At 45.4% G+C, this 13278-nt stretch overlaps 1 protein-coding gene across 1 annotated transcript; it reads right to left on the bottom strand.

Moving 5' to 3' along the window:
• Positions 1-2485: 2485 nt before the first annotated feature.
• On the bottom strand, positions 2486-12053 carry ppm1db (protein phosphatase, Mg2+/Mn2+ dependent, 1Db). The gene is made up of 6 exons (XM_028984949.1): positions 11520-12053; positions 9379-9607; positions 8541-8665; positions 8283-8464; positions 7959-8183; positions 2486-3809 (listed from the first exon to the last, which is right to left on the bottom strand). Exons 1-6 carry the CDS (start codon positions 11905-11907, stop codon positions 3477-3479), a joined length of 1482 nt encoding a protein of 493 aa, XP_028840782.1. The 5' UTR covers positions 11908-12053; the 3' UTR covers positions 2486-3476.
• Between the last annotated feature and the right edge of the window lie 1225 nt (positions 12054-13278).

Raw genomic sequence — 13278 nt, 5'->3', positions numbered from 1 at the left:
AATATCATATTGAAGGAGAAAACATATATTTTTTTTATATTAGAACCAGAAATGGAAAGTAAATATCATAAGGATCACTTAGAATAACTAAATATACGTGACCCAACAGTGAAATGTAGCTGAATAGAGAAGACATGCAGGTTTAGGAGCCGCTCTCTGCCTACGCTCAGTTTTAGGCACAGTTGACCTGAGAGGGCGGGTGGGTATAGAGGGTTGTGGCAGCTGAGACAGGTAGGGCGGGGCTTTAAAAGAGAAGAAAATCTTTTTAAAAAGGAAGTTTAAAGCAGTTAAGCGGCACGCTGCAGCGTTCTCCACCCTGGATGGAAGAGCCACTGACCCCCATATAGAGGAGCGTACCACACTGATCCAGCCCAGTGGTGGCAAAGATGTGGCTCATGTTTTAAAAAACTGGCCAGTGTTTGCAGTTGGAAAAAGCTAGATAAAAAAATTGGAAGCATTTTTACGCAATGGAAATTAACATATATATGTGTGTGTGTGTGTGTGTGTGTGTATAGTACAGGCCAAAAGTTCTCATTCAACGTGTTTTCTTTATTTTCATGACCATTTACATTGGTAGATTCTCACTGAAAACTATGAATGAACACATGTGAGTTATGTACTTAACAAAAAGTGGAGACCTGGCCTCCACAGTCACCGGACCTGAACCCAATCCAGATGGTTTGGGGTGAGCTGGACCAACAAGTGCTAAACACCTCTGGGAACTCCTTCAAGACTGTTGGAGAAGGTCGTCAGGTGACGACCTCTTGAAGCTCATCGAGAGAATGCCAAGAGTGTGCAAAGCAGTAATCAGAGCACACACTGCTCCCTGAGCGCCTGTCATGGCTGCCCACTGCTTACCAAGGGTGATGGTTAAATACAGAGGACACATTTTGTTGTGTGCATCATAATGACAGTCACTTCACTTTCACCTGTGCAGCGTCAGCGCTGACTCCATTATATTCATGTATCAGTTACCATGACAGAACGTCACAGAACGTGGATTAAGGCGGGGGTGGCAGCATCAGCCAATCAGTGATGGGGTGCTGGCGGAGGTCAGTCTTTGATTCAGATTACAGACCTATCTGTTTATCACATCATATCATACATAATGCATTGCATTCTGGGATTGTTCACACGTAAGGTCACATAGGAGGAGAGTTCAGATTAAAAGTTCTACTGCAGACCCAGCTGCATGGAGGGTTGTGGAGGTGAATCTGGAGGTTCTACTTGGCTTTGATAGACAATGAAGCAGAACTGCAAGAAAAATTCTTATAACATATCAAGGCCAGCCATAATTCACAGATGTAACTGTACTTTATTGTCCATCAAAGACAAGCATGATCTCCATTTTACTCTTAGACAAAGTCACTCTTACATTAAATAAGAGTGACTGAAATGCTCTTTTAGCAGTTGATCTGAGAACAATGGCACAATAACTCCATTATTTGGAAAGAGGCAAATTGAATGGAAGGATACACAGGAAATTCTTTATCAATAAAACTCGATACAATACAATGCAGGAGAAATGTAATCATGTTCTCTCAATGTTGAAAATCGACATTTCTCACTACTGATTCTGTTATTTCCATTCAAGACCACTCGTGGCAATTGTAAAATGCTTAAAATTACGGCGCTTCCTTTACAAGTTTCATATATGTATCCTCTCTAAAGCAGAAGGAATAGAACAGACATGTTCTTTAGAGCTAATATTCCTTATTTCTGATAATGAGCCTCTCCTGTTACTCGCACCTCCTGTAATGGAATCATGAGGATGTCAAGCTGAGCCAAGACACCAAAAGTACGGTTTTGGAATCAGTAAGGATTTCATCTAAGTGCAAGGTGACTGATGGGAAAGATGTAGCTGTTTCATCCAGGCCGTAAAATGAAGTGAAAACGAGATTCTAGACCTTTGCGATCTTGAGCACGCACGTGGTTGTACGTTCTGCCAGACGTTCCTGTTCTTGTTCCGGACTGATGCCGCCGTTTGGCCTCGGATTTGCACTTGGGACACTTAGAGCCACCAGAATAGGAACTTTGTATCTGGTGCCATCTAGTGGTCACTATAAACTATACAGTTGTAATATGAAATATGCACTTAATTGTGTAATAATATGACATGAGATTATTATTAATAATAATCATTACATTATTTTAAAGTTTAGTTCCTGTTGATGTGAAATATTTGTCTATTCTATTCTTTTCCTTCCAGGGATACAAAAATCCCAGAGTAGCAAGAACAACCCACAGAGAGCAAAAACCTTCACATCCTACATGGGTGCCAAGGTGACAGCAGTCACATGACTCTGCAGAGTGGCTTGTCCTATAGTCACTGCCGATTACGCGGAGGTCATGAATAACACGTCTGTAAGTGACTTTGATTTATAGGCAAACGTTGCGTAGGGATGAATAATTAAAATAATTCAGAAGACTGACGTCCAGTCACAGAACCAATTTAATGACCAGAGTGAACATGTTGCAATCATAATCATCATCTCACTAATTAAAAACCACTATAAATAAAACATCACACATGCAGGATCTGTATGAGGCTTGGTTTTAAATCCTCTTGAACGATCATTTCACACAAAAAAATAATAAAAAAATACAACATGAAAGGAGCTTCGGTCTGTAGGTACAGGACCACCGCAGGGTCCGTATTGCCAATGATGAACAGTGCAAATATGAACATTTGAATTTTTCACACAGAAAAACAAACAAACAAACATGTAAGTAAATAAATAATAATATTTAAAAAAAAAAAAAAAACAGCTACAGAGCGGCCAGTAAAGTGTGTCCCACATGCAGATCTTCTGTCCTTCATGTGGTTGGAACTCAGATCGGCATATTTTCGACACCATTATGCTTCAGTAAAAGTCGCTCTGCATACAGGTCAGGCTGGAAGCTGACGAAAGGCAACTTTGGGCTTAAATCAGGCAAATTCTCAAGCAAAACACCTTCAAAAACTGGCAAATGGCGACCTGGGTCTGACAAAAGTACAAAAAAACTACACACGAGGGGAAAAGGAAAAACTACAGAACCACAGTTGGGCATTTTTCTAATATATGTTTTATATATATTTCAAGTAAAAAAATATATTTCACTAACTACATAATATATATTTAAATATCGATAAAACACTTTATGCAACTTTTTAAAGACACAGCCAGACGAGATTGTATCTACAGACATGAAATCATACATTCTCTATTTCAAGTACAAAAATATATTTCACTCACTACATTAAATACATATTTAAAGAGCGATAAAACTTTTTATGCAATTTGTGAAGACACAGCCAGACGAGATTGTATCTACACCGACATGAAATCATAAAAATCACACATTCTCTGGTCTGTATTTATATAATTAAAAACTCCATGATGATTAACCAGAGTGATACACAAACCTACCGAGTAATTTTGAACATTTGTAACCATGCTGAAGTACGGTGTGTGTGTGTGTGTGTGTGTGTGTGTTCAGCACACGCACAGCGTAGCCTTGCAGTGCTGCAGCAGCAGACTGCTCATGTTCGCAGCCCGTTTCGGGGGCCTGGTGGCGCGCCGTACGTTGGGCCGTTCGGGGTACCTGCGGCGGGGCGGGGCGGCGTGGGGGCGCTGCAGACCGCGCCGGGGCCGCCTCATTGGGGGTCCAGATGTCCGTTCGCCTTTATTAGACCAGGTGTTCAAGGCGTGGTCCTGCAGGCCGCTCTTCTGGGAGTCCGTGGTCATCGGCGGGTCCGACAGCCCGTTGGAACGTTCGGGAGGGGGCGGGGCCGCGCCCGGCGGCGACAGCATGTCCTGCTCTGGAGCCTGCGGAGCGAAGGAAACCTTTTAATCTCCTTGCTTTAAAAGCATTCTGCAATAAAATATCAGACATTAAACCCTGACACACCGGCCGTAATCTCTCAGAACGTCAGCCGGCGCGGATTAATATGATGCAGGAAAGCAGGAGTGTATACACACATGAAAAATGGTCCGAGTCAGGTCGGGAACAAAGGCGCAGGCATCGTCACTCATCATAACCGCACCGACGCCAGGCCACTTAAACACTTAAAAGGCAGGAAACCGTGCCGGGCGGCGAGATAAGACCTCAGGAGCGTGTGGACAAACTCCACGGTCCTCCGGGGACTAATGACACTGGCAGGTAATCTGCTGACGTGGTTCCTGGTTTTTGCTAGTAGACAAGAGCGACGACGGACATCAAAGTATAAAAACACACACACACACACATATCTCCTTTTGAAACCAATATAAATACGCTACAGTGCTGCTGTTCTGCTGAGTTGTTGCTAGGCAACTGTAGCCAGTTAATCTTGAGGCATGTAAGCCTTTATTAAAGCTGCAATATATATTTATACACACACACAGTTTGGACACCTTCTCATTCAACGTCTTTTCTTTATTTTCATGACCATTTACGTTGGTAGATTCTCACTGAAGGCACCAAAACTATGAATGAACACATGTGGAGTTCTGTACTTAACAAAAAAAGGTGAAATAACTGAAAACATGTTTTATATTCTAGTTTCTTTGCTCTGATTACTGCTTTGCACACTCTTGGCATTCTCTCCATGAGCTTCAAGAGGTCGTCACCTGAAATGCTTCTCCAACAGTCTTGAAGGAGTTCCCAGAGGTGTTTAGCACTTGTTGGGGTCCAGCTCACCCCAAACCATCTGAATTGGGTTCAGGTCCGGTGACTGTGGAGGTCAGGTCTCCACTTTTTGTTAAGTACAGAACTCCACATGTGTTCATTCATAGTTTTGATGTCTTCAGTGAGAATCTACCAACGTAAATGGTCATGAAAATAAAGAAAACACTGTACTGTATATACATGACCAATGCCATATCTGCACTTTTGGCACTAATTACTATGATGCCACAAGCTTGGCACACATATCTTTGGCCAGTTTCATCCATTCCTCTTTGCAGCACCTCTCAAGCTCCATCAGGTTGGATTAGAAGCGTCTGTGCACAGCCATTTTAAGATCTCTTCAGAGATGTTCAATCAGATTCAAGTCTGGGCTCTGGCTGAGCCACTCAAGGACATTCACAGAGTTGCTCTGAAGCCACGCCTTTGATATCTTGGCTGTGGGCTCAGGGTCATTGTCCTGCTGAATCCCGCCCCAGTCTGAGTTCAAGAGCGCTCTGGAGCAGGTTTTCATCCATCATGTCTCTGTCTCTTGCTGCTGTCATCTTCCCCTCTATCCTGACTAGTCCCCCAGTTCCTGCTGCTGAAAAACATCCCCACAGCATGATGCTGCCACCACCATGCTTCACTGTAGGGAGTGTATTGGCCTGGTGATACACGGTGCCTGGTTTCCTCCAAACGTGACCTCTGGCATTCACACCAGATTTCCATCTTTGTCTCATCAGACCAGAGAATTTTCGTATGCATGGTCTGAGAGTCCTAAAAGGTCCTATTCTGTCCACAGAGGGCCCTTCTCCCCTGATCGCTCAGTTTAGGTGGCCGGCCAGCTCTAGGTAGTCCTCGTGGTTTTGAACTTCTTCCCTTCACAGATGGCGGAGGCCACTGTGCTCTTTGGGACCTTCAAGTCAGGGGCAGTGGTGTAGGGCTGCAACAACGAATCGATTACATTGATAAAAATCGATTACTAAAAGAGTTGGCAACGAGTTCCCTAATCGATTCGTTTGATTATTAAAAAAAAAAACTTTATTTGAGCGCGGAGCGCAGTGAACACACTTGGTTTCTCTCGCGCACAGATGCTAGCAGAGTTTGGCGCCTCATAGACAGCGCGGAGCAAAAAAAAAAAAAAACAAGCGGAGGTAGAGGACAGATACATGGCGGAGGCAGAGAAATCTGCGCGAAAATATGCAAAAGCGACATGGCACGGCACAGCAGCACCACGGCAATGATCCAGCACCTGAAACGCAAACATGTTGGAGTGTTTGAGGAGGAAGAAGGGAGTTCAGCAGCAGGGGCTACAGAATCCTACTTTTGTTCCATTTTGAAGTGAGGAACGTAATGTCCCTGGTGCTGGTGTTTAACTCGCCGCGGAGAAGAACTAGACTTACAGCGCCACCTACAGGTGTGGAGGGGGGATGAAACAGCGTTCGGACTTTTCTCTGCGTCTCCGCGTGGACGACTCGCCTATTGTGTCCCTGAGCAAGACACTCAACCCTAAGTTGCTCCAGGGGGACTGTCCCTGTAACTACTGATCGTAAGTCGCTCTGACTAAAGACATGTTTTATTCACTAGCCTTTTTTGGACCATTCACTTTTCAATCTGTTGTCATGTATAGCTACACTGCAAAAAAAGCTTTTCTTACCTAGTAATTTTGTCTTGTTTCCAGTCCAAATAATTAAAAAATCTTAAATCAAGATTACTAGACAAGAAAAATGGCATGAGAAAATTAAGTGATGCTTAAAACTTCTGTTTGAGATTATATCTCATTAAGATTAGTTTTCTTACCCCATTGGCAGATAATTTTGCTTGTTTTAAACAAACAATCACTATATTTTCAAGTCAAGTCAAGTCAACTTTATTGTCAATTCTGCCACATGTACAGGACATGCAGAGAATTGAAATTACGTTACTCTCTGACCCATAAAAGTAACATTAAATACAAAAACAGTAACAGTAACGAAAACAGAGTATAAATACAATTTAAAAAGAAAGGCACAATATACAATTTTAAAAACACCATATACAAATAAGGGCACATGGTGGAGAGTGCTTGAGGGCAGATAAACGCGACGAAGACGTACAAAAACACTGCGACTTACAGGACGAAAAACATGAAAACGCTGTTTGGTCGGGAGAGAGAGAAGCCGCTGCGTGTGCACGCGCCGCCATCTTGGATTTTGAGATGTTTTATCAGAAAACAAGACAATTTCTTATGCTATTGCATCTGCAGTGTAGTGTAGTGTAGAGAACAAGTTCTGACATTCAAACAAATCCTGTTAAATTTTCTGATTTGTATTGTTCTTTATTTTTTTTATAAATTATTTATCGTTCTGGAGCTGGCACTTTATTTAAAAAAAAATATATATATATACATACACATGTATGCTTTACATCTGCTATATATATATATATATATATATATATATATATATATATAGCAGATGTAAAGCATACATGTGTATGTTTTTTGTGTTAGTCAATTCTTATTTTATTATTATTATAACAGCTCAAGGAGCAACATGTTTGTGCACAATTTTGGTTCTGTTTTTGAATAAAGGGTTGGAAATTAATGCTTTTCTTGTTTTTTTTTTTTGTAGTTTTTTTTTTTATCCGATTCTACGATTAATCAAAAAATAATCAACAGATTAATCGATTATTAAAATAATCGTTAGTTGCAGCCCTACAGTGGTGGCCTAGGAGGTAAGGAATCCCAAACCGCCAAGGTGCTACTGAGCAAAGCACCGTTCCCACACACTGTTCCCCGGGCGCCTGTCATGGCAGCAGATTTTTTTCTGTAACCTTCACCACATTTGTGGCTCAAGACAATCCTGTCTTTGAGGTCTTTAGACAATTCCTTTGACTTCATGCTTGGTTTGTGCTCTGACATGAACAGTCATCTGTGGGACCTTATATAGACAGGCACGTGTCTTTCCAAATCATGTCCTTCCACAGGTGGACTCCAATTAACCTGACGAAACATCTCAAGGACGATCAGGGGAAACAGAAGACTTTTGATCCTCATGGCAAAGGCAGTAAACGTACATGTGCTTTCCCAAAACCTTGGGTAAACTTTTTTTTCCCTCCATGTTGTCATTATGAAGTGTGTAGAATTAAATTAATAAAATTAATTTTTGAATAACTAAATATGGAAAGTGTGATGCTCCGTGAACTGAGTACTACTCATAAGGGGCCATTTACCTGGAGAAAGTAAAGTGATTGTCATTGTGAAACAGTGGATTACAGGTCCCAACCACGTGTGTGTATGCATGTGTGTGTGTGTGTGTGTGTGTGTGTGCGCGCGTGTGTGAACTAACCCTGCTGATGGGCGTGTTGGTGCGAGATCCACCCGGCTGGTTCCCCTGTAGCCCTTCCGCCAGGTTAAGGATGATCTCGTCTCGGTGGATGACCTTGTGACACGTGCCGGGCTCGGTCAGGGCGATGACGATGACGCTGGTGTTGTCCGCGCGCAGCATGCGCTGGCGCCAGCGCAGGAGGGCGTGGCATCCTAACCGCCGGGCAGAGGACATGCCAAAGGGAGCCTGTGGAGAGAGACAGGGTCACAAGGTATGTCAGCAGCTGCCATGAAATGGTCATTTAGATAGTCACCAAAGGCACGTGGGCACAGACGAGACCCTCACCACAGCTTCATCGTGACTCTGCAGCACAGTGACTGCCTCCTGAGGGGGCACCATGTTCCACAGACCGTCACTGCCCACTATGATGTAGCGGTGGCGCCGGGGGTCCAGCGTCACCACGCTGGTGTCTGGTTCGGGGCTCACCACGAACTCGCCGCTGTAGAAGTCGTAACTCCAGAGGTCCCCTGCAGAGAGACGGGTGAGAAGGGCGGGGCTGGGGGCGGAGCCGCGCGGGGTCACTCACCCAGGGACGACACTCACCCAGGGCCCGGGCCACCGCCAGAAAGGGGATCTGGTCTATAACGGTGCTCCTCCTGACGGGCCCATTGTGCGTCAGCCGCGGCCTCTTCCACACCACCCGGTTCACGCCCGACTTCTTCACCACGCTGAGGGACGCGTGACAGCACGGGTTAATCCACTGATGATCAGTCAGCTGGCGGCTGGGTCGTTACGTCACATGACAGATTCCGGCAGCACTCAGGACCGTGCTGACTTGCACAATCACCACGCCATAAATATTTCAAATTATTTCACAGCGTTGCAGCTATCAAATGAGGTCAGGGCCGCGACCACGAATCGGTAAAATCGCTAACCATATTAATCCTTAGTGATTAATCCTCGATGGTGGATCAGCAGACCGATCCTGATGTGGCATTGGTCACTGGTGGAATCAGGACAGATTCCTGTTCAATTTTACGGTGGTCTTGGGCGCATCTGCATACCAGAGGATCTCCACGCATCTCCAGTCACTGAACCTGAATCTACATTCGTTCATTATACTGACTTCTCTGAAACGCACGTTTCATTTTGCCAAATAAAACCAGACATCTTCAAATCCTGAAAGAATCGATTATTGCTTGTGAAGCAAATATACGACTCGTAAGGAATAAAAGGAAATTAAGTTAAATTGTAATTGTGAAGCACAGCACACGGTGCACACAGTGTAATGCGGCCCCTGCATTTAACCATCGCCCTTCGTGAGCAGCGGGCAGCCATGTGGAGTCGGTTGGGGATACAAAGCGGCAGCCGCGTCCTTACCCGCTAGGCCACCACTGCAAGTCTAATTTCGTGTAGGGTAGAGACCCATGAGCCTCCTCACCTGCCCCCCAGGCCCTCGATCCGCTGCCTCTCCTTGGGCAGCTCCGGCTTGTGATCCTGCGTGACCTCCACGGCTTTCACCACTTTGTCCGACGGGTCCTCCTTCACCCCCAGCACTACGGACGAGTCCCCGACGTGGGCCACGAACATGCGGTCGCCTCGGATCACCACCACGCTGGCAGTGGTGCCGGACGTGCTCGGAAGGCCGGTGATGGTCTTCGGCCACTCCGCTGACGGGATACAGAGAGGGAGACGGGAGATCAGGGCGTGGCAAGCAACACACGTTTGCAGCAGTTCTAGTCACGTCAGCCCAGTGCACAGACAACAGTGTCCCCAACCCAACCACCCCCCCATGAGCTCGGTGGCTCTGCGTGACCCTGCATGAAGGTGCACGGGTCATTAAACAGCCGAAGGGCAACGACAGACATTTCATGTTCTGTTTATTCGCTAAACTGTTCCCGGGTTCACCGCCGCACACGACTTGAAATGCCACCGTAGCAGGTGAGGGCAGGACAAAGAAACCGGCCAACAATTACACGAGGACGGTGCAATACGTAAATATAGAAATATTGTTAATTTAATATTTACTTAAACAAAGTGTTTATTGCGTTTTTTCCCCCCACATTTTCAAGAAACCGTGTCATAAAAAGTGAAGTGATTGTCACATGTGATACACAGCAGCACAGCACACAATGCACACAGTGAAATTTGTCCTCTGCATTTAACCCATCACCCTTGGTGAGCAGTGGGCACCATGACAGGCGCCCGGGGAGCAGTGTGTGGGGACGGTGCTTTGCTCAGTGGCACCTCAGTGGCACCTTGGCGGATCGGGATTCAAACCGGCAACCTTCTGATTACGGGGCCGCTTCCTTAACCGCTAGGCCCCCACTGACCCAAAATGATGTGTGTAAGAGAAAGAGACTGAATCAGTGCGAAATTGTTCTCCATCCGTAGGCTGTTACTTCAGTAGGAAATCCTTCATTAGCTTACAGAGTTGGGAGAGACTGACACCCAGTTCTCCTATTAGCGCTTTCAGGATCAGGATCATTTATGTGTTTTACACTTTTAGACGGTCCCGTTCTCAACTAGTTCGCAGTTACTGTTCGGAAGATGAAGAAACTTTAAGAAGTTTTACTACTGGCAAAAAATTTTGCACATTACTCTAAATATGAATACATCAGTACAGCATGGTATTCATGATTGAAGATTGGTTTATAGTCAGTACAACAGTATACCGTGTATTTAAATAATTTCAAACAGACCCCCGCATAGTGCAATCATAAAATATTTCTGTATATACACACACACACACACACACACACACACACACACACAGTTAAGGCCAAAAGTTTGGACACACCTTCTCATTCAATGTGTTTTCTTTATTTTCACAACCATTTACGTTGGTAGATTCTCACTGAAGGCACCAAAACTATGAATGAACACATGTGGAGTTCTGTACTTAACAACAAAAAGGTGAAATAAGTGAAAACATGTTTTATATTCTAGTTTCTTTGCTCTGATTCCTGCTTTGCACACTCTTGGCATTCTCTCGATGAGCTTCAAGAAGTCGTCACCTGAAATGCTTCTCCAACAGTCTTGAAGGAGTTCCCAGAGGTGTTTAGCACTTGTTGGGGTCCAGCTCACCCCAAACCATCTGGATTGGGTTCAGGTCCGGTGACTGTGGAGGCCAGTTTTTGTTAAGTACATAACTCCACATGTGTTCATTCATAGTTTTGATGCCTTCAGTGAGAATCTACCAACGTAAATGGTCATGAAAATAAAGAAAAAACGTTGTTTGAGAAGGTGTCCAAACTTTTGGCCTGTACTGTATATACACACACTAACCCAAACTATACTAACTAAATCTAAAGCATGGGGGAATCGACTAAAATGCTCAACTTGTTTTCGGAATTAAAAAAATCTCTTTCCAGTTTTTACGTCGGCCGGCCAGCCAATGAGGACGCGCCGTTCCAGGAGCCTGGCCAACCAGAGCGCCCCCTTTCAGGACAAGGACCAATCAGCAAAGAGCCACGCCTACCGCCGCCCAGCGATAGACAGCAGCTCCCCTGGCCGACCCTCCCCTCACCACCACGGGAACAACCGTAGCATTAACACACAAACAAAAACGGCGGCACCTACGGAGCTTTTTCCACATCGCGTGGTGGCAGGCTACGAAGCCCTTCCGGATCGCCGCGCACACCTCCCGGTAGTCCTGGGACCAGAAGCCCCGCTGCTTCTTCAGAAAGTCCCACAGGTGATCCCGCGCGAAGAGCGCGGCCTCGCGGCCGCCGTGGCCGTCGAACACCGCGAAAAACGCCACGGACCTCCGCGCCTCCGCGGGGGCCCGGTCCGGGGCCCCCGGCGCGCCGCAGGGCTGCTCTCCCGGGGCACCGAGGGCGGCCGCGCCGAGCTCCTCCTCGCCGGGCTCGTATTCCACCAGCACCTCGGTGACGTCCTCCATGTATTTCCTGCCTCCCTGCTCGGAGAAGACGCTCACTCGCAGCGACAGGTCGTTACGCGCGGCCATGGGCGCCGTCCGTCGGGCCGGGTGTCATGGGCTGGTTCAGGCCCTCGTCTTTTGTCCGTTTTCCTCCGGCGGCCGCAGCGCAGACATTGACGTGGGTCTCGCTTTCTGGCAGCTGCTGCGTCCGCCCGGAAGTCCGCTGCCCCCCAGCGGCCAGTCCCGGTAGTGGCGGCGCCGCATGGCGACAGAGAGAACTGCACACGGTGGCAACTATAACCACGTTCAAGAGGGATTCATAGACAGTACAACAATATACACCGATTCACACAGATTCACGCACCATGGTGTGTTTATAAAGATAAATAATCAGTGAAACACAGCACACGGTGACACAACGAAATGTTCAAGATTGAAGATTGGTTTATTGTCAGTACGAGAGTATGCACAGTAGGGCTGGGCGATTTTGCAACAAAAAAAAAAATCTTCGATTTTTAAAGAAAAATACCAGTTTCGATTCGATTTTCGATTTTTTTTCCCCAATGCACTTAAAAAATGGCTGCAGACATCAGATATAGTATCAAAGTGCAACATTATTGCTATGATTGTCCTCAAGAGTAAAAATGCGTAGAATCCCAAAACAAAAAGTACATGAGGCTCTGTCATTCAACAATTTCAAGCTTTAACCCAGGTTTAAGCAAAAGTGCAACAGCTTAAATTTTCTGTTCAAGAAATCAGATAATTACAAATTTTGTAACATATAACAATTAAAAAAAAAACTCTTTTCAGTATAGTGTGAATATAAAAAATGAAACATGCCTGTGTTTGCATGCATCTTTTCCCGAGTTGTATTGTACAGGTGAGGCAGCGCTACATCGGCGAAATACTTGCGACTGGTGACAGCGTACCTCGCATCTAATACTTTCAGCATGTGATTAAATAAATTGGCAGCATGTCTGTGGCAATATAAAACGTGACCGCCTCTGTAATCGCGCTCCGTTCTTATCATGAGGCACACAGTTTGTAAAGCTGTCAGGAAGTGTAGTTTGCTTTTTTAGCAGGTGTGCTAGAGGAGCCGTTTTCTTCGGGATGTTTCTTCCTCAGGAGCTGGAAAAGATTTGTTGTACAGCCTTGAAACATATTTTATTCGTCTGCTGCATCAAAACCAAACCAGTTCCAAATGACGGAATTACCTGCGCCTTTCTTTGGAAGTGGTTCTCCGCTACACGCTGCCATGTTGTTTTGACCGTGTTACGCGGGGCGGGGGCTCGTATCGCGCTACGGTAACCAACAAGGACGAAATATGGGAAAGTCGGAAAAAACTATTGTGGCAAAAAAATCGAGTTTGCAAAATGAAAATCGTTTTAAACTACAAAATCGATAAATCGATTAAATCGATTTTTTCCCCAGCCCTAATACACAGTGTACCATGTATTG

Source organism: Denticeps clupeoides, chromosome 6 (assembly GCF_900700375.1).
Source record: "Denticeps clupeoides chromosome 6, fDenClu1.1, whole genome shotgun sequence".
Classification (NCBI taxonomy): Eukaryota; Metazoa; Chordata; class Actinopteri; order Clupeiformes; family Denticipitidae; genus Denticeps; species Denticeps clupeoides.
Note: the sequence above shows the minus strand (reverse complement) of the source record. Positions and strands in the feature narration are given on the sequence as shown.